This window comes from Neurospora hispaniola, assembly GCF_033458365.1.
Source record: "Neurospora hispaniola strain FGSC 10403 chromosome Unknown B0T23scaffold_4, whole genome shotgun sequence".
Lineage (NCBI taxonomy): Eukaryota > Fungi > Ascomycota > Sordariomycetes > Sordariales > Sordariaceae > Neurospora > Neurospora hispaniola.
Genome location: NW_026944409.1, coordinates 630,946 through 656,278, shown reverse-complemented (window position 1 = coordinate 656,278; position 25,333 = coordinate 630,946). Strand labels below are relative to the sequence as shown.

The 25,333-nt window shown below is 52.2% G+C and overlaps 9 protein-coding genes across 9 annotated transcripts; 6 read left to right on the top strand and 3 right to left on the bottom strand.

Annotated features, from left to right (window-relative positions):
• Positions 1-201: 201 nt before the first annotated feature.
• Positions 202-1,328, bottom strand: B0T23DRAFT_135735 (uncharacterized protein). The gene is made up of 2 exons (XM_062832265.1): positions 872-1,328; positions 202-773 (listed from the first exon to the last, which is right to left on the bottom strand). The coding sequence occupies exons 1-2, from the start codon at positions 1,290-1,292 to the stop codon at positions 283-285; spliced, it is 912 nt and encodes a 303-aa protein (XP_062692627.1). The 5' UTR covers positions 1,293-1,328; the 3' UTR covers positions 202-282.
• Positions 1,329-4,451: 3,123 nt separating this feature from the next.
• B0T23DRAFT_316814 (D-xylulose 5-phosphate/D-fructose 6-phosphate phosphoketolase) lies at positions 4,452-6,959 on the bottom strand (the record flags this gene model as incomplete). Its single annotated transcript, XM_062834960.1, has 2 exons — positions 4,452-4,489; positions 4,550-6,959. The coding sequence occupies 2 exons, from the start codon at positions 6,957-6,959 to the stop codon at positions 4,452-4,454; spliced, it is 2,448 nt and encodes an 815-aa protein (XP_062692626.1).
• A 1,910-nt stretch (positions 6,960-8,869) lies between these two features.
• On the top strand, positions 8,870-9,283 carry B0T23DRAFT_428469 (uncharacterized protein; the record flags this gene model as incomplete). Its single annotated transcript, XM_062840139.1, has 2 exons — positions 8,870-8,942; positions 9,012-9,283. The coding sequence occupies 2 exons, from the start codon at positions 8,870-8,872 to the stop codon at positions 9,281-9,283; spliced, it is 345 nt and encodes a 114-aa protein (XP_062692625.1).
• A 1,425-nt stretch (positions 9,284-10,708) lies between these two features.
• Positions 10,709-12,323, top strand: B0T23DRAFT_135656 (uncharacterized protein). Its single transcript, XM_062832264.1, has 6 exons — positions 10,709-10,980; positions 11,044-11,120; positions 11,177-11,449; positions 11,582-11,808; positions 11,867-12,195; positions 12,265-12,323. Exons 1-6 carry the CDS (start codon positions 10,835-10,837, stop codon positions 12,302-12,304), a joined length of 1,092 nt encoding a protein of 363 aa, XP_062692624.1. The 5' UTR covers positions 10,709-10,834; the 3' UTR covers positions 12,305-12,323.
• A 975-nt stretch (positions 12,324-13,298) lies between these two features.
• Positions 13,299-13,952, top strand: B0T23DRAFT_135630 (uncharacterized protein). Its single transcript, XM_062832263.1, has 2 exons — positions 13,299-13,660; positions 13,736-13,952. Exons 1-2 carry the CDS (start codon positions 13,476-13,478, stop codon positions 13,839-13,841), a joined length of 291 nt encoding a protein of 96 aa, XP_062692623.1. The 5' UTR covers positions 13,299-13,475; the 3' UTR covers positions 13,842-13,952.
• A 690-nt stretch (positions 13,953-14,642) lies between these two features.
• Positions 14,643-15,976, top strand: B0T23DRAFT_135590 (uncharacterized protein). Its single transcript, XM_062832261.1, has 3 exons — positions 14,643-15,190; positions 15,501-15,712; positions 15,786-15,976. Exons 1-3 carry the CDS (start codon positions 14,755-14,757, stop codon positions 15,870-15,872), a joined length of 735 nt encoding a protein of 244 aa, XP_062692622.1. The 5' UTR covers positions 14,643-14,754; the 3' UTR covers positions 15,873-15,976.
• A 10-nt stretch (positions 15,977-15,986) lies between these two features.
• On the bottom strand, positions 15,987-18,729 carry B0T23DRAFT_135594 (uncharacterized protein). The gene is made up of 8 exons (XM_062832262.1): positions 18,014-18,729; positions 17,550-17,934; positions 17,280-17,492; positions 17,047-17,218; positions 16,920-16,971; positions 16,742-16,849; positions 16,282-16,656; positions 15,987-16,189 (listed from the first exon to the last, which is right to left on the bottom strand). Exons 1-8 carry the CDS (start codon positions 18,587-18,589, stop codon positions 16,127-16,129), a joined length of 1,944 nt encoding a protein of 647 aa, XP_062692621.1. The 5' UTR covers positions 18,590-18,729; the 3' UTR covers positions 15,987-16,126.
• A 624-nt stretch (positions 18,730-19,353) lies between these two features.
• On the top strand, positions 19,354-21,450 carry B0T23DRAFT_428464 (uncharacterized protein; the record flags this gene model as incomplete). The annotated part of the gene is made up of 2 exons (XM_062840138.1): positions 19,354-19,422; positions 19,504-21,450. 2 exons carry the CDS (start codon positions 19,354-19,356, stop codon positions 21,448-21,450), a joined length of 2,016 nt encoding a protein of 671 aa, XP_062692620.1.
• A 1,917-nt stretch (positions 21,451-23,367) lies between these two features.
• On the top strand, positions 23,368-25,188 carry B0T23DRAFT_135553 (ferritin-like domain-containing protein). Its single transcript, XM_062832260.1, has one exon. The coding sequence runs from the start codon at positions 23,532-23,534 to the stop codon at positions 24,936-24,938; it is 1,407 nt and encodes a 468-aa protein (XP_062692619.1). The 5' UTR covers positions 23,368-23,531; the 3' UTR covers positions 24,939-25,188.
• Positions 25,189-25,333: the final 145 nt, after the last annotated feature.

Here is a 25,333-nt window from a genome sequence, read left to right as displayed (position 1 = left end):
TTAAGTGGTTGTCCAGATGTGGCTCCCTTGGCATTCCTGGATGCGGCGACTCCCACGATGTGTATACCTGAACCCCCACTCGACCGTCATTGTGTCTTACCCTCGGCCGAGTTTGAACCATCAGCGACAAAAAGCAACCCCTTCGCGGTGCTCAATGCAGTAAATACCGTAAACCCATGCGATCTCGCACTCCCGCCATTCCCGCACCCCAAATCCATAGCCACGGTACGCTGACACGATTGGGTTCAAGTTAGTAATTGGTAATCACCGCGCCTGGTTTCATCAATTCACATTCAACTTCCGGTCAACCCTGGCCTCCTCCTTGTCCGGCCTTTTGGCGGGGAGCTCACTCCTCTCCACTGGACGACCTTGGGCGTCGTCGCTGGCGTCATCGGAACGGGTATCGATCATGGCGTTCGCAATGTTGCACAGCGAGTGGCTCGAGTGGCTCCCGGCAGCGCTGTCACGCTCGCCTCGGCGACCTTGGCGAGTCTCTTGTGGGCGCGCTAGCGGGAGACCCATAGCAAACATTAAACCCATGCCCGTGCCCATGGCGATCCCCGTTTCAAAACCACGGCGGAAGTCTGGAGTCCAATTGGTGACAGACGGATCGCCGCTAGTGCTAGTTTCAGGACCAGCTGCCCTTTCTGTTTGGGGAGGTTGAGAAGCCCGAAAAGTCTGATTGCTTTGTTCCTGTGTCTGCTGACCCGATGGGTTCAGAGAGTCGTTAATAACGGCGCTGGGCGGCCTCGGATTCCTTGTAGTTTTGGAGCCTATGACGCATGTATAACAGTTAGCGAAGGAACGATATTTCTTTTTTCGGAACCAATTTCATTCAAGAGACCCCTGCCACTTTGCACATGCCACATGCCTTGGTAAGGGGAATGCTCGTGTGGTCCACCCCGAAACGTGTCGGCGACGACACTATGCCTTGCGGGTGGGGAGACCTCGAATTGAGGGTTCGTGGGTAGGTAGTTGTTGTACGTCAAAGTGGTCGACGGCATGTTTGTGTAGATTGGTGCTGGACGGCTGGTCCCGCTTCCGTGGGCTTGGACGGCGTGGCTGGTGGCAGCGCTCGGAAGCTGAACAGGCGCTACAGGGTTCCGTCCAGGGCAGCGCCAGACGTGGCAGGTGTATTGGTCCTTGTGAGTCGGGTAACAGGCGGTTGAGCAGAGTTGGGAGCCGCAGTAGATGCAGGCCAAGACCTGAGCGACCGGCATGGTGGGCATCATTTTGGTAGTTTTCTTTTTTTTTTCCCGGATGCCGGGACCGCGGATACAGTCCCTGTGCATATGAACCCGTGGGATGATTGTAGTAGAGTGTATTTGATGTTTCGATACGTTGGCAGATGTCGGGTGCTTCAGCGGGGGGCGCGCTGTAGGCGGCACTGAACCGTCAATAGTAGGCGCTAAAAGGCGGGGAGGCGCGGGAAGCCGATGAGACCTTTCGATCCGCCGAGATGTGTACCAGCAACCATGAAGGCGCAATGGAGTCCTTCCTTACACTGACTGTTTCCGATGCGTCCTCGGTCAGCGGTATTCTCTATTATCAGGCGACAAGTGGAGTACGAAGCACGAGTGACGTTTCCAGGCGTCAAACTTCACCGCGACTCTGCACGAAAGGCCTAGAATGTCAGGGTTGACCTAGCAAACGGCGGCAAAGATGCAAAAACCTGAAGCAGGTAAAGGGTATGCAGGTATCGTCGTCCGCGCTTGTGGTGTCGCTTGTCGAGGCTTGTCTCGCTTAAGGTCCAAAGTTGGCAACCTCATCAATTGGCAATTTGACTCTGTCGCGGCCTATTCGCCGGTCTTGTCAATTGGCGCAAGACGAAGAATCTGGATCTCTATCTTTCTGCAGCGGAGCATGTAGAATACTGCTGCTGCAGATTCGGGCGCGGGTATGATCTGCAATCCTTGTTTTCCGGGGTCGAGTTGAAGGTTGGAAAAACACAAGGTTTAGGGTGTGATGACGGCAACTTCCATGATCCAACATGACTTCTGGCAGCCGGCAGCCAGTTTCCTTGCCTGGTATAAAATGTTAACCGGGACCGTTTGCCACCTACAGTTCCTTCCATTACAGGCTGCAGAGTCGGGCCAGATGGAAGGCGCATTCCGGAACGCACAGTCACTCGTTGAGACAGCAAACAGGACTTATTTTAGATGACAACAGGAAGGAACGTTGGATTATACGATGGCATTCACCGCCCTTTTCCCTGAATGCTGCGTTTGCCCTTGCCTTTTCAATGCCTGTCTGCAACATGCAATCATGCATGGATTCCTTCTACCCACTACCTCGCGCAACAATTACCTATCTTTCCCCCAACTTTCACCCCCTATACCAATTTCGTGATCTTTTGGGGTCCCTCAAGCCGGCATTCACTGTTGTTGAAGCTCGAGTAATGAACCTGTCTCAGGCCCTGGTCCAGAAAAGATTCCCTCGACTTCGGATTGGAACATCCCAGTTCTGTCCTGCCACCTCTCCTCAACGGGAACAGAGGACGGTAGAGTGTACCCTAGCTTGTTAATTCAACACATATTAGCATTGACCAAGATGAAGAGGTCCAGATCCTTTATCGACCGATGTTTTTCACCCCCAGCTCTGTGCTCGACATCTCCGAATTCACGAATCAACGTATGGGACCTGACTTTGTACAAGAGGTTTACCCCAGCTACGGTCTTTTACCGATGATTTGAAAGCAATTATTCATTATGTGTGTGCAGGAGATTTCTCCACCATACCGTTCTCGTGGACAGTTCTCGTGTCGAACGTCCCCATTGGGCCGGTGGTGTAGCGGCTCTACCTCCCAGCCTACGATGCTGCATTGAAGCTGTCGAGTTATCTCGGTCCACCTCGTATTGGGTGAAGAATGTCTCGAAAGCTCACCCGCTCTGTCCACTGATGTCCATGCTCTTTGACTCTGCGGATTGTGGTCCATCGCTGTCAACAGATGTTTTTCGTCTTGTTCTTGGCCGGCCTTGGAGAACCAGTAGCACAGACTTGGTATTACCTGGCTCCCTGGCTGGGACTAAGAGACAAACGAGTTCAATGGCAGCAATACAGTCCAGCCCTGGTTTGTTTGTGTGTTTGTTTGTTAGTCCGGTACAGAAAAGCCAAAGTCTTACTGATTATAAAGAGTAACGGATTTTGGCTTTCTCTCAAGTGTTTCACCTGGTCTTAAAAGCCTATCTTTTAGTCTTGAGGGCCTCGAAAGAGATAGAGAGAGGTATGAGGGGATTGATACCCATCAGAGGTTTCCGCGGCGTCACAAACCCTTGCCATTGTCCTATATCGCCTCTTCTGCGGGAGACAGTTTCTCTCTTGAAAGGGCAACAAGCGCTCCAAGACTTCACTGTTCGACCCATGATCCAAGTACCAAACCAGGAAAGCCCTCGCTGACGGATGGCTGGATGATGATGCCTCGTGCCTCGTCCTCTTCCAAGCCTTGCACGATCACAAGTAGGTACAAAACAAAAAACGGATTGGGGCTCATAACAATGTTTTCGTCACTACCTAGGCACGCGCTTGTCATCAATGATGACTGCTCCGCAATCCGCTAAGCGTCGGAGATGGGCGAGAAAAGAGGTAAACTTGATGTGCCCCATTCGTCAAGAAATCGGACATGCTCAGTCGGAGGAAATCGAAGTCAGCCATGCCGCCGACCAGTCCATTACACCTCAAGCTCAGTAGTAGCAACAAGATTGGGACCGGTGTACATATAATTGAAAAGGTGTGAATGTGCATATTGTTTTTTACTGGACGGGAATCCCGTGGCTAATATCCGTGTGTCACCACGCCGAGTTGGTGAAGGTTTGCCAAGACAACTGATGAAGTGTTGACATCGAAGCTTCCATTTTTTTATATGTGTGCTGTGGTTGGGCTTATAGTGGCACGTAGTGGTACGTAGTGGGTGTTTAGCGGAAGGGTGGATCGAGGGAGGGTGGACCGAGCTCCCGTCGGTCCCGTCCAAACCTCAAAACACTCGGAGTGACCAATCAGGTATTATACATTCAGTGTCTACATTCCCTTTTGGGTAGAAATAATCCATCAACTCACTACCTGACCAGTCTTACCAAGAGGCTCATCAAGAGTAGGTACCGTAAGTATTCCAGTGCAGCAAGAATGCCTGCCCCTCTGATTTGTCTCGCTGCCATGTCGAAACGATAATGCCGGTTGCTTCGGATAAGAAAGAAAATAAGTATGGTCAATAATTTTATATTGAAAGATACTTTTCTCGATCAATGCACCACGATATCCTGGCCATCTTAGAGGTAACTATCGCTCCACAGTCAGTACCTTCCATAGAAGTACCCAAGCACTTCCTCCCATCAAGTCACAATCTACCAATTGGAGCCCCTCCCCATGAGGTGCACAAAAGGAACTCCACGACTCCCCAAAGCCACAATCCCCATGATCAGGCCCAGTTTTCTCAATAGCTCCTGCGGGTTAGAATTCTACTCGAACTTGGGCAGTTGGTAGATATCATCGGGATCTGTGTCACTCGTCAGCATTCTGCCTTTCACCAACTTTCCACCGGTTCGGTTCGACTTACCCTTCCCTTCATTCCCAATAAACTCCCGAACCTCCTTCACCCTCCTATCCACGTCACCCAACAGCCCTTCCAAATCCTTCTTCACCTCCGCATTCCTCTCCGCGCCCCTCTTCAGCGCCCAACTCGCCACATCAAACCGACTGACCCGATTCCTCAACATCATATCAAACGGTGTGGTCGTGCTTCCCTCTTCTTGGTAACCTTCGACGTCCATGCGCTCCGCCTTTTCCCTCCCAAACAAGAGACCCTGCAGTTCCGTCGGGTAACCATGGTAGTTGAACAACACCGGTCTGTCGGCGGTGAACATTTCGATGAACTTGGACTTGGCCAGGGCATGCGGGTGCTTGGACTCTTCGATGAGAATCATCAGATCCGTCACATTGACGACGCGGATCTTGAGGGTGGGCGCAATAGAGCGCAAGAGTTCAGCGGCTTTGATCACTTCAAAGGTGACTTCGACGCCGATGCCGACCAGGACTACATCTGGTTCTTGTACCGACTTTCCTGCGGATGAGTTGGGGTCGGGTGAAGAGGCGAAATGCCAGATAGAGGCACCCTGGCGACAGTGCTCGGCTGCTTCGGCGGGAGAGAGGTAGACGGCCGTGGGCTGCTTGGAGCCGATGATGAGGTTGGTCTTGTTCTTGCTGTCCATGACGTGATGTACGGTGCTGAGGAAGCAGTTGGCGTCGGGCGGGAGGTAAACGCGAGCGGCCTCGGCCTTCAGGTTGAGGACGGCGCCGATAAAGGAGGGGTTCTGGTGCGAGAAACCGTTGTGTTCTTGACGCGCCCAGGTTGAAGTCTCGATGTAGTTAATGGAGGCCAGGTCGCCACGCCAGGGTACTTCACGCGCGATCTTGACGAACTTGGAGTATTGCACCATCATGGTGTGGACGATACCCAGGAAGGACTCATAGGAGGGGAAGAGGGCGGTGCGGCCTGTGAGAGTGTATCCTTGCATGAAGCCCTGGCAATTGTGCTCGGAGAGAACCTCGATGACGCGGCCGCCATGTGCCCTTGAGAACTCGTCCCACTGAAAGTCGCGCTGTGTGTGATCAAGGATGGCGTTGAGCTTGTTCGACTCGAGCTCGTCAGGGGAGAATAGCCGGAGGGTTTTGGGGTTCTCTTGGAACAACTTGTCGAGGAACTTGCCGGCACTCTTCATGCAGCTTTCGTCGATGCCCTTTTCAACGCCAAACTGCTTCCAGTCAATCAGTTTCAGAGGAATGTATGGGTCATATGTGATCTTGAGTTGACCGAGCCGCTTCTCTGGCTTGGGCAAGACACGAGTGATGGCCTCAGTAGGCTTGCCCTCATCATCAAGGAGCTCGCTGATCCTGTAGCTGGAAAGCCACTCGTCTAGAGCCTGGAGTTGCTTCTCATCACTACCAGCCTTGGGAAGGGGGACTTGATGGGAGTGGAAGGATCCTTCGATGATTTGGCCCTCCACCTCTTTAGGACCCGTCCATCCCTTGGGCGTTCTGAGGACAATCATTGGCCATCTCGGCTTTATAATGGGCTTGTTGTCCTCTCGCGCAGCCTTCTGGATCTTCTTGATCTCGGCTAGAGCCCATTCCAGGGAGCTTTGCAAGTCGTCATCAATGTTCTCCAGGTCTTCCACAATGCGCACCTGGTATCCGTAGCCACTAAACAAGCAGGCGATCTCCTTGTCGTCCATGCACCCAAAAATGGTGCGCTCGCTGATCTTGAAGCCGTTGACATGCAGAATGGGGATGACGGCACCTGACTCCTTGGGGTCGATGTACTTGATAGCATGCCAGGCTGTTGCTGTCGGGCCAGTCTCCGCCTCACCATCGCCTACCACACAAGTGACGATCAAATCGGGGTTATCCATGACGGCGCCGAACGAGACAGAAAGGGCATATCCGAGCTCACCACCCTCATGGATCGCACCTGGGGTCTCAGCGTTGATGTGGCTAGGGAAACCGCCGGGGACGGAGAAACGGGTGATGAGGTTGCGCAAGCCAGTAGCGTTGCGGTCGTATTCGCCAGGGTAGAAGCGCTCAAGGGAGCCTTCGAGCCATAGAGAGGCGAGGGCGGCAGGGGCGCCGTGGCCGGGGCCGATAAGGTAAATCATGTCAAGGTCATGGTTGCGGATCAAAACGTTGAGATGCGACCAGACCAGGATGAGGCCGGGGCATGTTCCCCAATGACCGAGGAGTCGGGGCTTGATGTGCGAAACTTGGAGTTTGTCTTGGAGGAGGACGTTGTCGCGCAGGAAGATCATGGAGGCGGCAATGTAGCATCCTGCACGCTGGAATGCGCGCAGCGACTCGCGGACATTGTCTGGGAGGTTCTGGCGCTCAATTTGGACTGCCAGGTTGAGAACATTGTCCGGGAGGTGGGATGGTAGAGGAGGGGGGTTGGGAATTGTGATCTGTGCGCCGCCCATGTTGTCGGTGTGTTGACTTTTGATGGTCTGTCGTTGAAAGGGGTGTCTTGATGAAAGAGCCGCAAGATGGGGGTTTGGTGGTAAGTAGTTGCGCTCTCCCTTGCAGACGTCAATCGTTTGTGGCGCCTGTGGGTGGTTGGAATGTGGAATCAATGGTGTTGTTGTTTGCTTGCAAAATGATGGGACACTGCAAGAAATTCGGGATCCAAAAGGGCACAATGAGCTTTGTAGGTGCGGGCCGAGCCTTTGTTTAGCGTCTTTCACAACTCAATGTGAACGTTTGTTAAAGATGCAAAGTGGAAGATGTGCAGGGCAATGTCTTGAAAAATATCCGACAAAGTGCAAAGAGGAGGGAATTGCTTGCGATGACGGCGAGGACCATCAAGGTACACGGATTGCACTAACAATTATCACTAATTGGTATCGTTCGATGACGTACCTAGTCCACTGTGGAAGGTGGGGGTGGCCGATAAAGAACCGAGTTCGTCTGATAACGACGGGAACTGATGCCGGTCCACTCGTCGTCCACTCATCGTATCGATCATTGTACTGTTCCTGCTTTCAAGATTCGTTCCCTGTTCCTGGCATTGGTACCCTAACCCGCCTGTGTTTCGTTGTACATGGCCTGTCATCTCGTCTTTCCACCAACCTGGTTCTGGATCGATGGTGCAGGAAAGGGGGTAATCAACCGAGTAAACAAGACAAAGACCCCATTCAGATGTGTTACAAACGAGTACTATGTATTATATGGGAAGCGTACCAATGAAGAGCATGAAGGTGCTGGACCTAAAAGCAATGTCATCATGTCCCAGTAATTCCAGGTGAAATCGCGCAAAGTGACCAGGAACACCAAATAGTATCGCCAAAGGTCACTCACCGAAAAAGAGCTGAGGATCCAGAAATCTGGCAGGTCAAGGGCATGTCCTCAATGAATACAGACCATGAGTGACCAACGGGCAAGGCAAAGAGGCAAGTGGAGTCTGAACAGAGAGGGTCGCCTGTTGGTGGTAGAATGTCAAAGGCAGCAGTCTAGGACTACTCGATTCTCCAAGACACTCTATTATTTTGACCTTCAATGAACTTCAATACCTGTAGAAGCTCTTGATGTACGTATCCTTTTCAATGGGACCATCACTTGGACATCTCAGCCCCTTTGAAGATCCAGGATACACCAACATCCCGTTCCAGAAAGGAGATTGATTGGCTTGGTCCAGTCCTGTGAGCGACCCTTTTAATGGCTGAACAGTAGATCCTGGCTCAGGGTAGCATTATTTCAGATCCCAAAACCAACGTACATATGGCAGACTTTGAGAACAAAGAAATCCGCCAGCGGTGCCTTGCACCTCCATGTCAGGAGCAGTCCAAACGACCATTTGGTTGACATTTTGCTGGAAGTCAACAAAGAAACACCAGACATAGCCCGTACAGAGGGTTTTGGATGCTCTTTGCAGGACAAAGAAGCTGTTTTTGTATGGGAAAGTAGAAGACTATAAGAGAGAAGGATCGCTATGATAGCTAGAAAGCTCAAACTCGAACGAATTCAGCGCTCTCATTGCTTCCAAAACTCGCCGTTTTTTTTGCCTGGTCCATCGTGATTCTACCTCAAGTTCTGGTGTTTTTGCAGCTATTCAGAAGCCATGGTACGTACCTGGCCGAGTGTCCTCCAACGTCACATTGCCCACTTGGTCGCAGATTGCCCCTGTCAGACATCCAAAGACACCACTCATCTGCACTCACACAGAGCGAATGGCGCTGACAGTGCTCCCCCACTTTCTCAGGGTTCATCAGACAAAAAAGGCGAGAAACCACCTCACCCCAAAGGGGTCAGTGGGCATTACGATAATACAAATGTGAGAATTTCTTGTAGCACATGCACAACTTTGCATTTGCTCTGCATATCGCTCCCATCCATGTCTCTGCAGAACACTGACTGGGCCAATCAGACAAGCTCCGCTCCAATTCTGGATGCCCGTGTTCTCGCCAGTGAGCCCACCCACCAGATCTCTTCATCATTCGCACACAAGACGCATACTAACCACCAGGACCGAAAAGGTAAAATTCGTGATAGCGATGGCAAACCCGTAATAGACCCCGACAACGCACGTCATGGGGAAGTAGACCAAGGAACACTCCCGACGATCAAGGACGTCAACCGTTATTCTCCCAAGAATGAATCGAAAAAGCCATCGTCTCCCAAACCCAAGGAAGGATCCAAATCTCCATCTCATTCGGAGGCCACCAAGAAGTCCAAGTGTGCAAGCATAAAGGGGGTGTCGATAGACGACCCCAGACCAACATTCAAACGCTACAAGCTCGTTCTCTGAGTTCTTCAACACACACCCCATCGGGTCGACGCATCCCCCGCAAGACAGGGGCATTTCTCTGCAGCCAGTCAGACACCAGTTTGGTCGTCTGGGCGCTTACCGGGGGCCCATGATCGACACGCGACTGGACAGTGGGACACTTCCACTTTCCCCCAGTTTCTTCATCAACTCTTCACTTCTTCGGGGACACGGGACATCGACGCTTCACGACCTTTCCTCCTCTTGTTTCGGGCATTGCATTTGGTGGTTTCTTGCGAGCATTTGACGATACCTCTACACCTGTTTCCGAGTTGGCGGCGGGGATTTTGCATCAAAGACGGGGATGGATCAGAACGGGAGATGACCGACACGACATTGCATTAGTATTCGGGCGCTACACTACACGGGACATTGATACCCCCCCATATGGAGGAGCCCTTCAGTGGGATTTGGCAGTAGCATTGGGACATGACATGGCACGGCAAGCACGATTGACATTTTGGAATTTTAGAACTGGGTTTGCATTTCTTACACAAGAGATAGAAGGAGCAATCCTCAACTCGATGGAATTGTCCACTTCCTTTTCCTCATGAACACGACACGGTTTGATTTTGCCAAACGTCCCTGTCTTCTCCTTTGGCATTGCAGTTGCTTCAATGTTCTCGACCATCACGAGTCCAACTTGGCTCAACCCCTACATCCAATCAATTCCATCCATCTTGTCGCCAGCCCATATCAATTGCAGCCAACAATTGTGGCTCAGCACTCCTCGATGCAGCTGTCCACAACTCCCCAGTGCCCATCCACCTTTCTCAATCCTCGTCATAACCCACAACTCGCTGGTTGAACTCGCAACTCAATGCCCATAGTCAGGAGTCAGATCAAGAGAAAGGGCAAGGAAATGACAGAATCATTTGACCTCAATTGTCTCCATGTTTACTGATTCCATTGGGCAAATCTTCTCATTTCCATCACAGACGTCAACCACCTCGAATCCACCGGTCGAGCCATCCACGAAAATGGCAAGGCGTTCTCCCAACACTGATCAGGCTAACAGCTGCAAGGTCCTTGAGTCCCATCTGCCAAAACCCGTCGAATCCCGCGTCGAGGATCCCAGATCGCCTCAATACCTACCCCTGACCAGCCCAACGCACGCAACGGATGCTTGGTAGCACTCGATGCAGTCAAACCCTCCAAATCCGTACAAGTCTCCCCCAAGCGCCCCAATATGGTTACACTGAGCCCCTCAGTATGCTGCCACAGCCCGTCTGCCAGTTGGCAAACAGGAATGGTCGCGGGCAGAAGAGAAGAGAGATATGAACAAGAAACGGTCCTCACTGTTCTCAGTTGAATCAAGTCGAGTTGAGGTGGGATGCGAAAGCTTCCTTGTTCTGCATGTCTTTGACTTCCTCCCCGAGATTGAAGCGTCGAAAAGTCACTTGACATTATCTGCACTCCGAGTAGCCGCCCAATTGAGTTTCAGATTCTTCTGTTGGTGCCCAAGATCCAAGACGAGTGTCGGTGGCCTCACTTTTAGCCCAGTGTTTAGAAAGTACGCAGGTGGCGAACGTGATGCCTTCACAGCAGTACCAACCTTCCATACGGTCAGTGGGCACTGGGATTTCTGAGGTCGAGGGGGCAAATCACAAAGCATGGTCTGTTGACTTGGAAAAGGGAGGGACTCGGGCGAAAGGGGGGCCAGAGAAAGGAATTGATGGGTAGGTACACTCAGTTTGAGCCTCACGCTCGACCGTCAAGTCACTGGCTAATACACCTAACAGCATCAGTCTTGACCCATATCCCAATCTCGATTACATCAATCCCATGGAAGAGCCTGCAAGTTATGTCAACATGCAAGGTACTACCACACTTTCGCTGACCTGTGACCGGAACTCAAATCTAACACCATCACAGTAAACGATGCTCCAGAAGGCTACCCTATGCTTGCCCGCTTCATCTCTTCTCATGAAGACGGCTACATCTTTCGGGAATTCCGCTACCTACAATCCCGGACGCTCTTGCACATGCAAGATGAACTACGAGCCCTCGAAGTGCAGCTGCACAGGATGGACCAGTATGATGTTAAACACAGGGCCATCTTCCTCAGGACGAGGGAGATGGATGATGATCGACTGAAGGTGAGGGGACGGCTGATGGAAGAAATTGCGGAGAAACTCAAGACATATGGTATGCTTTATTTTCTCTTTCCTTATTTTCTAGTGTTTCAGCAGTGTTCTTCAGTTCAACCAGATCCTGGAGACGGAGCAGTAACACAAAGATGCTGAGAATGGAACACTTGGCTGACCTTCAGGGATGCAGGCGAACTTCTCATTATGTCCAACGACCTCGCCAATTTCGACCGACCATCCCGTTTTGACATCCAAAGTCTCGAAAACTTCTTCCGAGCCAAAGAGCCTCTGTTTAGACATGAGCGATACATTGGGTGTCAGTCCGACATGATAACCCTCAAAGCAGGGAGAGACGACGCCTGGCTTGATCGGGTGATCATGCAGTTACTGGTCAAGTACAACTGTGCACCACTACGGGTCGGTAGCTTTCCATATTATCGAGAGTCATTGAGCCCAAAACTAACTCATCTCTCAGTACATCTTTGCCAACGCTCATACCAAGACCCATGCCGACAGCAAGCACGCAGCATTGAACCTCTTCTCCATTGCCCGCGTCCACTTCCTCAAGATGGTCATTCTGATCTTGCTCATGCTCTGCCTATTATGTCTACCTTTAGTCCCGCTCTATTCCTGGACCCAGGAAGGCTCAGGCCCGGCAGACGGAGGGACGAACAGCGCGGCAGTAACTGGACAGACGCTAGCCAAGATCATGGGCTTGATTGTTGCGTGCGCGTTTGCATTTGGCGTGGTGTTGAGTGTGTGTACGAGGGCAAAGAAGCATGAGATCTTTGGGAGTTGTGCTGCGTAAGTTTGACGTTTCTTTGTATACTTCTGGATTTGTGTGATGCGGCTGGCTGACTGGTTGAACTGCAGATACATGGCTGTTCTCATTGTGTTCATGACATCAACATAATCAGGATTTCGTGCTGCAAGTGGACTCGGTGTGTCTGGCTACCTGGCATACGAGATCAAGACCATCAACGTGAGTTTATCGCGAAGAACAGGGCATGGAGCGGCGACAAGGTCCTGGTCATCAACGGGGTCCCCAATGACATTGCCCCTCCATCTACACCTCCAGAACAGAAAAGAAAAATACGAGAATCTTATTCAAATTCGTCAGCCATTACCAAGTTGAACAAGCGAAGCAAAAAGCTCAGTCGCCCAGGCAAGCTTGTGGAACGAACCACAACGCCCCAGCTGTGACCAACGAAAACTGTACCTCGAGTACCGCGCACCCGGCAATGTTTTCATCAACAGGAACCACTGCGCCATAAGACGACAGGGCCCCGTTGCGGTAGACGAGCTAGGTAGCGGACCTTATATGGTGCCTGCTACTGGTGGCTGGGTCAGGTCCAGTCTGGGCGCCCGCGGTCGCGGAAGGGAGGCAGGCAGCAGTCACGTCGTCCGATGTCTGGGGAAGGGCGCGTCTAATGGGCGGTGGCAGGTACGGTAACTCTTGCATTTAGGACGATGGGCTGTGTTTCCAAGGGTTTGATAGGGAACTGGACTTGCACATCATCGTTCAGCACTTGTTGGTGCAAGTGACATCTGGCAACTGGCCGCTGGCAGCGTAGGTAGCTCGAGCGTAGGTATTGACTTGGCTGCCCGACATGATCCGAACACGCACATCCATACGTTTGTGAACCATCTTGTACTAGTAGTCGTGAACCTGGGGACAAGTATGGAGATGCATTTGTTCATTCCGATGGACCTGCAGAGTTGACCAGTTTACATGATGTCATCGTTCCTGTCCCGGCATTGCAGCTGCTCAGGCCCAGTGTTCCTGTTGTAATCCAGCCAATCGAATAATAAGGATAAGTGGGGGCATTCTCCAATGCGGAGATGCACACTCGTCACCAGCGGGAATCAATGAACATCAATGGCCCCATGGCGGGTGAATGCGACGGCTAGAGGTATAAAGTAAATAGATGGGAACGGCTGCAGGTTTGTTTGGGAAAAAGAGTTCCAGGCCAATTCATCATCACCAGCAACATAACTACAACCTGCATCCGAATCTAGAGTAACCATCCAACGACCACTTCATATCTACCAGTCAAGCGAGCAACTATCAGACCATCACAAAAATGTCCGCCATCAAACTCTCCACCTCCGCTCTCCGCCCCATCGCCGCGCGCCGCATCGTCCCCGCTGCTACTGCCCGCACGACCGCACCGGCATTCACCCAAATCCGCTCCGTCTCTTCCAACGGCGACGAACTCGGTGGCGTCAAGGGATCAGAGCCCGCTACCAAACCTAACCGATACAACGTGTGCGTACCCCTATATCCGATACTACGCTTTACGGGTAGAAGGGACAAGCAGATTGGCTGACCTTCAAAAAACAGGAGAGCCGGGACAATCACTGTTGTTGGTGTTGTGGTTGCTTTGGGGTATATGTTTTATAGGAAGGGGGACAAGAAGGGTACGGCGCCTTTGGGTGCTAGTCAGTAAGCGACTGATTGGTTCTTTGTTGGAAGGGTTGGAGGGGGTGACCGGAGTGGGAGTGGGAGGAAGGGGATGAGTGCGCGATTACAATGGCAATCGATGAGAGGGAACTGAAGGCACTCAAGGGAATCGGGAACTGAAAAAGTGCGAGTGCGAAGGCGAGTGCGACTGCACACTGAGTGCTGCTTGCGCATGGGCGAGTGCAGGACGTCATGACACCTATGAATTATGAATATATTGCATCAAAGACACATGGATCGCCTCTGGATGCTATGGGAAATCGAATTCGCTGTTTTATGGTTTGGGATCAGAATGGGTCCTGTCGCAGAGTCCAGCACTGGACCGTTACCCCACTTCCCCGCTGCCGGGTCCCGGCCGAGTCCCGAACCACGGCCCCACTTTCCGTCTTTGGTGCGCCGGATCCGAGCGGACTTTGGTAATCCGTGTTTTCCCCTTATTCACAGCGCCCGCAACGTCCCCGATTCCTGACAGAGCCAGTTCTAACAGGTGTCATCGAATCAAGTTTCCAACCCCCTTACCTTAAGGTAAGCATCAAACATTCGCAGCTATCTAATCTCAAACATGTGACACGACATCAGTTCTGCTTCCTCCTACCTACAAGTAAGGTAAGCCATCCCGCTGCCCTTGTCCTTGTCCTCGTCAACGTCAGTCGTTGCGTGATGCACGGTTCCTGACTCCACACTGCCACCTCATAGTGCACTTCATAAGTAGGACATATGTACATAGTAGACCGCCTTCTGCTCCCGGTCCTCTGGTCAGTTCCAACCTCAACATGAACGTCATCCCTTCCTAACCTCTCAACCTAAGTTCTTGTCTTTTCATCAACAACATCAACCTCAGACACGACCCAGAGTAACCCATCCAACACCACCACCTTCCATACCCTCCCCAAATCACCATGTCAACATCCCCCAAAAAAGGCTACCTCGTCGTCTTCTCCCGCCCTACCCATCCTTCGTTCTCCACCTCCCACGACACTTTCAACAAATGGTACAACGAAGTCCACATCCCCGACATTCTTCGCCTCGGCCGCTCTGACGGCTTTACTTCTGCCTTTCGCTATGCCCGCGCTGGGTTCGATCCTTCTAATCCTTCCTCCTTTGCCTCCTCCTCTGCTGCGGGCACTACAGCAAACGAAGTGACCTACCCCAAGAACGAAAAGTGGCTTTATCTGGCCATGTACCCCGTTCCGGACGTGGCAAAGGCCAGTAGGCCCGAGAGCGGGCTGTATAAGGCGCCGTTGGTGCATGAGATGTTGCCTGGTGGGGGAAATGCGATGGAGGTAGCGAAGTGGGAACTGGGGTTTTGGGAGGTTGTTGGTGAAAAGGAAAGTGGTAAGTTTGATGTCATTTTGAGCTGGGGTAGTTGGGGTAGATGGGGAAAGAGGGGAGGAGGGAGGGAGGGAAGAGGATGGAATGGGATGAACTCGTGGGGAAGTGAGGACGGGTTGAGTTGATGGATGATATCGGAGGGGTGGAAGGGGATCAAAAGGGACGGGAAGAGTTGACTGGAAACCCCAAGTGGAATGGGATGCGTTGAGTGATACTCCAACTATTACTACGGGATGATGGATGAATGAAGGTCGAATACCAGACCGGTGGGAAAGGGAAAAGGAAAAAGAGAACAAGCTAACAACTACCACAGACTCTTCCAAAGACACAGACGTAATCCTTGTGCCTGTCGACTCCTCTGATATCCCCGGCTACGACGTTCCCGGCGCCCACCCGTCTGCTCTCCTCGACTACTCCCGCAAGGGCTGGGAAGGCTCAGATCCGGTCCGGTCGAGACTGCTCAAGTACACTGCTCCTGCATATAACTGTTGTGATGGTACTGGTATCAAGCAGTATTTGGCTGTGGTATGTGAACCCTATCTCTCTGCTTTGTTACTACACTTGACGGTAGAATGGATGCTGACAAGAGGGGAAATAGCACGAAGTGGAACCGAACACGGAACAGACCCTCAAGCCCGAGTTCAAGACGGTCAAGTATAAGCTTTATAAGAAGTTTGGGGTTTGAGAGTTCATCAGTTCTGGTTCACTTGGGGAAGGAGATATGTGGAGACTTAGGTATACGCCTAGTCCTGAACTTGTGAAGTGGTACACTGCCCTATATGGCGTGAGTATGATAGGGTGATGCAGGAAGCTCGTTCAAGCGAAATCGTCATGGACTTGACAAGAACATGCAGACCAACTCCATGGATGCTGTGAGATGAGTAGAAAAATACCTAAAAAGGCAAAAAGTTGACTTTCCGTTTGAGCCTCTGCAAATTATTATTTAGGAGGGTACTTCTCCAAATACTGGTCAAACCGCAAGATCGTCTTTTGCTTCGCCCACTGTACAACAAGCAGGTGAATTAGTAACTCTTCAGTCAAGGGAATACCTCTACCGCTTCTTAGTCTTGAGGTGATACGGAACAGAAACGTACCGATTCCACTTTCTTCCACGGCGGAATCACGGGCGGCGGCGGCTTCTCAAAGTGCGTTCGACTCCATTGTCTTGCCGCCTCCTTTTCCTCCGCACTCTCATGATCACATGCCCACTGGATTTCGGCGCGAATCTCCTCAAAACTCGGCCTATCGTCGGGAATCTCGCACAGACAGCGGGCGACCAGGTGGCGGAGCCGGATGGGCACATGGTCGTATTGCGGGTCGAGCAAGTGGGCGCCATAAGTCGGGTACGACCTCTTGCGCTGCCGTTTGAGCGGTAAGTCGTTTGGCGGGCCGTATATCAAGTCCGCGTCTCTCAGGGGATGAATGGTATTAGTTGGGTTCCATCGGAAAGTTATGACGATGTGCATGATCTATAGTCATTGGGGGTAGATATAAGGTTAGTGACAAGGTCAGGGCGTAAAGGGAGATGGAGTAGAGGCAGAGAACGGGACTTACCAATGCAAGTTGCCATAGATTGGATTTCCAGCTATACTGTCCGGCTACCCTCGCCTGTTGAGCATCGGGTGATTCTACGATCGCTTCCCACTCCCTGGTGAATTGTTCCTAGGCACAGAGGGCAAAAGATGTCAGCGTCACTGCTATCAAAGAAAGTGAGCAAAACACGGATACCTACCGGGAGATAGAAACCTGGTTTGCCACATCGGCGATGGGCCCAGAGATCTTTTCTGTATGAATGAGAAGAGTAAGCTTCAAACGAGTCTCGGTAGAGGTATGCATCAAGACACTTCATTTATACTTACAGATTACGGCGACATGCATCATCAACGCTCATATCTCGGGCGAGCCCAAAGTCAATTAGCTTGAACATAGGCGTCCCATCATGAGTATCGGTCATCCTTTCGAAAAGCGGATGTGTTGGACTGACCCTATGCTTGCCTTCCCTGGATTCCGAATCAAAATCCCCGATGAGCACTGAGTGTCACCGCCATCAGCATTTATCAGTCATGAACCGCAAGGTTTGGGTGAAGCTTACCGTTTTGTGGATCAATGTCAAAGTGAATGAGACTAGTTCCGGCTGGCTTGTCAACATAACCATTATGTGGTCCTGGATTGAGCTCTGGTACCATGTTCCCGTCATCACGATCATCAGTATTCCAGACGAAATCCTCTGCCAAAGGGTCAGGCCCCGTAAGATTAGGGAAAAAAATTAAAGGGGGATACTCCATGGCCAAGCACATTTTCATGACTGTATAGCAGCTGTTAGTATAGGATAGAATATGAGTGACTGAAAAGAACGACTTACAGCAAGCCATCATATCCCAGAGGACTCGATTTGGAATGCGCAAATCCGGTTCCGTCCCGGCCTTTAATTTCCCTAGTCCTTCCAACCAGTCGTAAAGGGAGCCCCTTGCTACGTATTCCATAACCATGCTCTTGGGAACCTGCTCTACTTGGTCGGTAGGTCCGATTGGAGGCTGACGCGCCGCTGTACCCGCCTTTCTTGCAATGGACGCGACCCTTTGCCCTGCCCGGGTAGCGCGACTCTCCTTTCGTACTTCAGCTTGGCTTCGCTCTGTTCTTGCCCGCTTCTTTGGCCGCCGCGCCAGCGGCTCGTCGTCATCTGTGTCTTGAGGTTTCTCCTTGTCAGGATGGAAGACCTGAACAATATGGGGCGCGCGGAGTAAGGTCTGTCGATCCATTGGTTAGTAAAGGCCCAAAAAGATAGAAGCCTCGAAAACAAGAACCGGCGATGTAAGGACAACTAACCAGTGTGGTCTCCTTTTCCCTAGCCACCTCGTCATAGCCCCCTATGTCTCTCTTTACAGTCCAGAAGGTAGGGGTTTGGGTCTCGTTGTAGCTGACAAAAACGCAGATGATGCCCATGCCGCCAGCCCCAAGAATCTTGCAAAAGTGCAGGCCAGCTCCCTTTTCGTACATGTCCTTGGTCAGCCCCCTGGCCGTTTCCCATTTCTCAGTCTCTGCTTTTTCTTTTTCTTCTTCGTCGTCGCTATCCTCGCTTTCACTCTCCTCGCTTTCATTGTCCTTGCTGTCCCAGCTGTCCTTCTGGTCAATTTGCATCTGGTCCTTCTGTTCTGCTAAATAGGCGTAATACTCGTCGTAGCGTTGTAGCCCCTCGTTCGTTCTCCAGGGAAAGATTTCATCCGGAACCACTCCATGATGTAGGCGCAAGTTCACGGGTTGGCTTGCCAGTTTGACTTTGTTCCGCCGTCGTTCGGGTTCGCCCCTTCGGTAAAAGTAATAGTAGTCATTGTATTTCTTCCTTTCCTGATCTGGTACCACCTTGTTTGCCGCACCTTTCGCAGCCCATCTTTTGGGCGGCATTGTGGATGGAGATGGTATATCAGATGCCGACTGTTAATCCTGGCGGTGCGCTGAGAAACTCATAGAAACAAAACGAACGGTCAAGTCAAGGTTTGAGGGTTCGACGTGTGACAGAAAATAGTGGTTGGTGAAATGACTTGATTGAGCATCGTTCTGACATTCAGCTTAAGGACAACATTAAGATTGACACAAAGAGGTATTGGGACAGAAGCGGTCGGGGGCTAATGGGCCGCATCCGGCAAGCCTCAACTTTGCAAACAATGGAATCCCATCCAGAGCATCAGGAGACGACAAAGGAACTAAGATTCGGGCCATTGTGTCTGTCATGTTGGAAACAAATGAGATCGAGTCTCCAAGGTGGCCTGTAAGATGCTTTGTGATGGTTGAAAAATGGAAGAAGTGTGAAAAGAGGATGAAGAGGATGAACCCCGCCTTGGTCGAAGGGATGGATTGAAGGCTGAAGCACTGAAGCAGACGCGCTGTGGCCGCTGAACAAGTTGGCGCTTGTGCTTTAGGAGGCTTGGACGATAGGCAGATATGCAGAAGATAGAAAAAAGGTCCGTGCGAATGGCTGGACAAGCCACATGCCCCACAAAGACGTGCAGACCTCTGCATACGATTGGCCCGTCCTCGCCGACGACGCAACAAATCTGACTCTCCGGATATCATCCGCGGTCTCCCGCCTTTTCTCCTTGCCTGTGCTTTTACCGCCATCTATCGCCAGATACCAATCCACAAGAACAAAGCGGCCACCACCACCAACCATGTCGGGCAACAACTCTGGTAATAGTAATACTAGTAGCAGCTACCTGGCCCAGCAGTCCCAGGTCACGGTATGGAACCGAATCCTCTGACTTTCATATGACTCGTCTTGGCACTTCTTCGCTGACCACTCACTCTCTGCCCGGGAACAGGATCAGCATCTACAGCAACAGCATCAACAAGAACAACAAAGTCCACAGCAGCAAAACGCCAGCCGGACTCCCCAGCGCCAACCTCGGGTCGAAACCCCCATCCACCCTCCTCCGATCCCGCCCCAGCGATCTACTCAGCAACAACAGCAGCAGCAACCACAGCAACCGCAACAACAACAACAACAACAACAATCACCACAACCGCCGCAACCTCAACAATCACCACAACAACCGCAACAGCAACAGCTGCCAAACCTCTTTGCACCTCACACCCAGTCACAGTTGCAACAGTTGGCTCTCCAAACATCTGCGCCCTTATACCACCAGATCCTACCTACCCAGAAACCTCGAACTCCCGAAGAGATCCTACGAGATCAACAACTATCCGGCAATGCGTACTGGGGTGCCCAGGCAAACTATCCCAACCAACACCAATGGCTTCAAAATGCCAAGTCTCCCGAGGCCGACGGGCAGCAACAACATCAAGCACAAACCCAGCAGCAGCAGCAGCAGCAGCAGCAGCAGCAGCAGCAGCAGCAGCAACAACAACCTCAGCAACAACAACCACAACAACAGCCGCACTCGAGTCTAGCGGCAGCACAGTTTAATCCACCGCAAAAGAACTTGACTCCCGAGCAACAAGCATGGCTGGAAAGAAAGGCCCAGGAACGGGAACAGCAGCGCGCTGAACAAGAGGCAAAGTCACGGCCCCAGCGCAGCAAGGGGATGACTCGCCAGCAACACCAGCAATTCCGCCAGCAACAGCAACAGCAACAGCAAGATAAATTCTATGTGCATGATCCGCTGAACCACCCGGCCTTTCAGGTTGACCAGCAGCAGCAGCAGCACTCACAGGGTACCAATGGTAATGGTACCCCAGACGAGACGATGCTTGACGAGGAGGCAGCGGAGGAACACGAAGACGAGGACGAGGACGAGGAAGACGAGACCATGAACGACGTCAGCTCCAACAACGACACGCCTCAACCCAACGGCGACGGCAGCGACGGAACCGCCAACCCCGCGGACGGCCAAAACTTAAATCCGGATGCGAACGGAAACCTGCCCGGGTCAGCCGACTACAAAGCTCCTCTCGTGCAGCCCATCACGCCGCTCCGTCTCCCCACCGTGCGTCCTAACCTGATGCTCGGGCCCTATGATACACGCGAGCAAGCCATGAGCTCCGTGATGGAGTACGCCATCAGCCAGGGCTACATGCTGGTGCAATCCGGGTGCGCCAAAGCCAAGAACCCAGGCGGCAAGTATGCCAAAGGCTCCGAAGTAGTGCGGGTCGATCTGATGTGCGACCGCGGCGGCACGTGCAAGAACAGTGGCACGGGCATCCGCAAGCGCCCCACGCACAAGATCGGGTGTCCAGCCAAGATGAAGCTGGTGTGCAAGAAGCGGCACGCGAGCAAGTGGTTTATCGAGGTGCGGTGCGAGGAGCACAATCACGATCTGGACCCCAACAATATGGATTCCATTGCCAGTTACCGTCGGTATCGGAGGTTGCAGGCCGGTGGACGCGCGCTGGAGACGCAATCGGAACGGTATGCGAGGATGAAGAAGCCCAAGGTTATGCCGCCGGTGCCGCCGCCAAAGTTCCATCAGGTCGGTGGCGGCGGGGTGGTGGGTAACCCTGTGTTCCCGCTGGGACCGCCGTCGGGACCGTTGCACATGGCGGCGTTGAAGGGGCAGAACAAGATCTTGGAGATTTTGATCAACAAGGGAGGTGACATTAATGCGCATGATAGTACGGGACGGACACCGCTGCATTGCGCTATTGAGGGTGAGCGGATGGATACAGTGACGCTGCTGGTGAACAAGGGTGCGGATGTGACCAAGTTAGATCTGAAGGGGACGAGTCCATTGCATGCGGCGGTGTCAAAGGGGATGGAGGATGCGGTTGTCTTGTTTATTGAGAAGGGTGCGGATCCCAACAGGTAAATGTTTGGGCCTGTCACGCTGCTCGACCTTTGCTTTGCGACCGGACTATGATACGGACGGGAGTCGATCTTCCCGGACATTGCCTCGTCTCTATAGTTTCGCACCGGTGCCCTTTATCTGTCGTTGCCTCGGCCCGCACCAACCTCATTAGGCTTTGCGGAGGCAAGACCTTGAACATTGCATAACTATCCTTATAATATCACGTTTGACGGGTGTATCGTACAGCATCCACATATACGAGTGTCTTCAAGGGGCATTCATCAAGTTCTCTTGCGCTAGTTTTGTTTTGTCGAAACAAGCAAACCCATCAAAACCTGTCGACCTGGCTGAAAATGGTTAGTATTCACTTACACTCCTATCCGGGAAACTGGGTCTTTGCGGCTCCGGATGCTGGTGGTCAATTCTGGAGTGTGCCGGATCGCCGCCCAGACACAAAGACATGTCTGACATCAGATGACACAACTTAGCCGCAGCAAACAACTGCTGATCTAGTTGTACACCCTATGATCTTCACTTCGTGGCTGGTGGTGAATCGAGATGCGTTGATTCTCCAGATTACGTGTAGAGCATCAACGTACCTGTCGTGAGATCTTCCTCTCTGGATTCTAATATCCTGTTTCATTTCTCGGTATACTAACATGGATATGTTTATACTGTGAAGCATGTCGGTACCAGCTCTTGTTGTAGTGTATGAATCCATCGTTTCAAGCGGCATGTACGGTACATGGATCTTTCCCAGAATTGTGATTCTTTTGTTTCTCTTCCGGTAGATAGGTTGGGGATAGACAACAAATGCCCTCGCGGCTCGGCACTTGAATATGTTGAAGCGGTACGTAGCTTGGCCGCCCCGGCAAGGTGGGGCCGGAGAACCCCAATTACACTGCACCACTGCCGGCCCCCCCTGGCAGCAGGTACAAAGAGGCACATCATCATGTCGTCATGACTTCTTTTCTTCATCTTTTAAAGCTTTCTCTAGTAACGATCCCCGCCTTCCCACTTTTTGTGTTGATTTCTACCCCAGCTTTCGCATAACGAAAACCATGTGGCGCCCAATCAAGGGACTCCCAGCTTCGTTGTCTCTGCCCATTCGGGACATTGACCATGAAGAGCCTCCCCTACTAGGTCGGGTCGTTGTCTGACCTTGGCTTCAACGACACCTCCATCTCCTGGGGCAAGCCTCCTCCTGTTGGACCATTGCAGGTTCAGCTTCGATGGTACCCCTTTTTCCCTACGATCCGTGTCAAGCTTGCGATGCAAAGTAGTTGCGACTCACATCGGACCACTCAATGGAAAACATGGTTCGGGTGTTTCCCGTTTTCAGAGGAATAAGGGGTCAATTCAAGGGTGCCAGCGAGTGCAACGTCCGTTTCCAGGCTGTGTTCGGACAATGCCATTTGGAGAACAAGAGCAAAATTTCCCGTCTTCTGAGCTGCCGAGAGCGGAGATTCGCCCCCATTACCAATCGAGCTTTTGGCCTGGTCAGTCATCTCCATGACCGTCAATGACGACGAAGCTCCGTCAGCGGACGACCAGCAACTGCCTTCCTTGCACACCGATGTGGTGTACACTACCTCGTGGATCTGCTGGGATTTTGGGTCCACGGTTTGCAGATCCTCAAGCCTGGCCGGGTGCGGAATGCTAGCGTCAGCCTCTCATATAGGGAAAGACACAAAAGTCAACAGAGACACTCGGGGTAAAACTCGGTGGGCAGGCACAACAGCCGAACACCCTGGTTGGTTGACGTGTGACTGAGTGACTGGCAGGTGCCCTAGGTCGAGATCAACGAAATCATCGATGATGATGATGATGATGGTACAGCAACTCACCTCGCAGGCACATCCGACGCCTGGGTCGGAGTACTACCTCTAGGTATGTAGTTTTGGCATGGCAGGACCCTTGACGACGCGGTGCAAACCCTCCGGGAGCCTTTGCTTGGCTGTGAATACAGAACATATAATTTGACAGCATCCGGACCCGGCTTACCCAAAATTCGTTTCAATCAAGTCACCAAACAGTCGACATCGAGCATTCCTAGCATTCGCTCCCGTTCGACACTCTTCAACCACACCACATCAGTTACAATGGCTGGGTTCAAACTCTCGGCAGGCGTTGGCCTTCTCGGCCTCGCTGCTAGATCGCTTGCCGTTCCCGCTCCCATCTACTCGGAGCCCACCACCACCTTCTCGGTCCCCAAGATCACGGCAGTGGTCGAGCCCGTTACCAATGTAACCTCTCATGGTACCTACACAGGGCCACCCGCTTTTACCACCGGCGCCTTGTCGACTTCAGTCCTTGCTCCATCAGTTCCAGCTCTTCCCCCAGGGCCAGACGCTTTCAAGTACCCGAGTGATGGGCAACTTCACGCTCCTCAGCCTGCCCCTTACACTCCGGCTGGCGGTGTTGGCACCAACGGCTCTGCTCCCGTTTACAGAGTGCTTTCCGACTTCGACTACCAGTCCATTGCCCTGGCCCTTCACCAGGAATGGATTGAGCTCGATCTCTTCCACTGGGGTCTCGCCACATTCTCAGTGGAGGACTTTGAGGAGGCCGGCCTCACTGCTGAAGACCGTCACTTGATTGAGTTCATGGCAGACCAGGAAGTCGGCCACGCTACTCTGCTCAGCAACATTCTTGGCCCCTCTGCCCCCAACCAGTGCACCTACAACTACCCTGCCACCAACGTGCACGAGTTCATTGACTTCTGCCAAAAGTTGACTCGCTACGGTGAGTCCGGTGTCTACGGCTTCCTCAACCACCTCAACGCCCACGATGTCGGTCAGTTGCTGCTGCAGTCCATCACCACCGAGGCTCGTCAGCAGATGATCTTCCGCCAGTTCGAGGGTCTCTTCCCCATGCCCGAATGGTTCGAGGTCGGCATTCCTCAGTCCTGGGCCTGGTCTCTTCTCGCCCCTTACATCTCTTCGTGCCCCGAGAACAACACCCGTCTGATCTGGCAGAACTACCCTGCCCTCAACATCCTGAACCAGCCCAACCCGTTCCGCATCAACGGCTCTTACGTGTGGAACGAGACCACGGACGGCGGCTACGCCAACACGGCCTCGTACCAGGACATTGACGAGAGCGATGACTGCACCAAGTCGACGGACGTCGGCGTCTCGTGCGCCCCCGGCATCACCCGCAACCGCTCCATGCCCCTCTCGTACCCCGGCCGCCAGGTCTTCCTCGAGTGGGACGAGCCCGGCAAGCCCATCGGCCCCAACAACTCGTATGTTACCGACACTCAGGCTGGTGCTCCCAAGTTTGCCGCGTGGGTCTCGCAGCTCAACGTCACGTACTCGCCTCTGGAGAACATCCAGGGCAACAGCGCCTACACGGTCCAGCCTGATGTCAGCACTTTTGATGGCAACCCGGCTATCAACGGTACGATCTTCCTTGTCTTGACTGATGAGGATCTGTATGTTACTCCGTACAACTTGACGCAGCTGAACCCTCACGTTTATGCTGTTGGCATGTACCAATCTGGTTAAGGGGTTGCAACAATTTCTTTAATGTTTATACCCGGGTGATTTTGCACGCAGTTCTGTGCGAGCTGCCTATGTAATTGTATGACGAGTCATGATGAACAACTGGAGTGGAAAAGGGGATGTACATAATGGAGGTGTTGAATAGATAAGTGTACAGTGTTTCTCTTTTGGTGTTGGTGTTTGGCTGGAATTATGGTACCCTAATTACGACTGCCCACAATGATAGTTAATAATGCCGACATCAGGTTATTAATGCTGTTTCTCCATATCTTGAGGTGGCCGTGAATTGGGTGAGTTTTTTTTCCAGCGATTAAACGACGTCCAGTGAATGTCAAAGTGCCCGTGAAGGTGGACAAAATTTCCGAGTGTCCTCAGCGCAATGGCCGTCAAGGTGCTCA

Coding starts and splice junctions, on each gene's coding strand:
- B0T23DRAFT_135630 (XM_062832263.1), top strand. CDS start 13,476: ATGTCCGCCATCAAACTCTCCACCTCCGCTCTCCGCCCCATCGCCGCG. Junction 13,661..13,735: donor AAACCTAACCGATACAACGT/GTGCGTACCCCT, acceptor TTCAAAAAACAG/GAGAGCCGGGACAATCACTG.
- B0T23DRAFT_135594 (XM_062832262.1), bottom strand. CDS start 18,589: ATGCCGCCCAAAAGATGGGCTGCGAAAGGTGCGGCAAACAAGGTGGTA. Junction 16,850..16,919: donor AACCAGGTTTCTATCTCCCG/GTAGGTATCCGT, acceptor CTCTGTGCCTAG/GAACAATTCACCAGGGAGTG. Junction 16,657..16,741: donor ATCTATGGCAACTTGCATTG/GTAAGTCCCGTT, acceptor CAATGACTATAG/ATCATGCACATCGTCATAAC.
- B0T23DRAFT_135656 (XM_062832264.1), top strand. CDS start 10,835: ATGCCTTCACAGCAGTACCAACCTTCCATACGGTCAGTGGGCACTGGG. Junction 10,981..11,043: donor CCAGAGAAAGGAATTGATGG/GTAGGTACACTC, acceptor TACACCTAACAG/CATCAGTCTTGACCCATATC. Junction 11,450..11,581: donor GGAGAAACTCAAGACATATG/GTATGCTTTATT, acceptor TCAGGGATGCAG/GCGAACTTCTCATTATGTCC.
- B0T23DRAFT_135553 (XM_062832260.1), top strand. CDS start 23,532: ATGGCTGGGTTCAAACTCTCGGCAGGCGTTGGCCTTCTCGGCCTCGCT.
- B0T23DRAFT_135735 (XM_062832265.1), bottom strand. CDS start 1,292: ATGCACAGGGACTGTATCCGCGGTCCCGGCATCCGGGAAAAAAAAAAG. Junction 774..871: donor CGAGCATTCCCCTTACCAAG/GCATGTGGCATG, acceptor CATGCGTCATAG/GCTCCAAAACTACAAGGAAT.
- B0T23DRAFT_135590 (XM_062832261.1), top strand. CDS start 14,755: ATGTCAACATCCCCCAAAAAAGGCTACCTCGTCGTCTTCTCCCGCCCT. Junction 15,191..15,500: donor TGTTGGTGAAAAGGAAAGTG/GTAAGTTTGATG, acceptor CAACTACCACAG/ACTCTTCCAAAGACACAGAC. Junction 15,713..15,785: donor TCAAGCAGTATTTGGCTGTG/GTATGTGAACCC, acceptor GAGGGGAAATAG/CACGAAGTGGAACCGAACAC.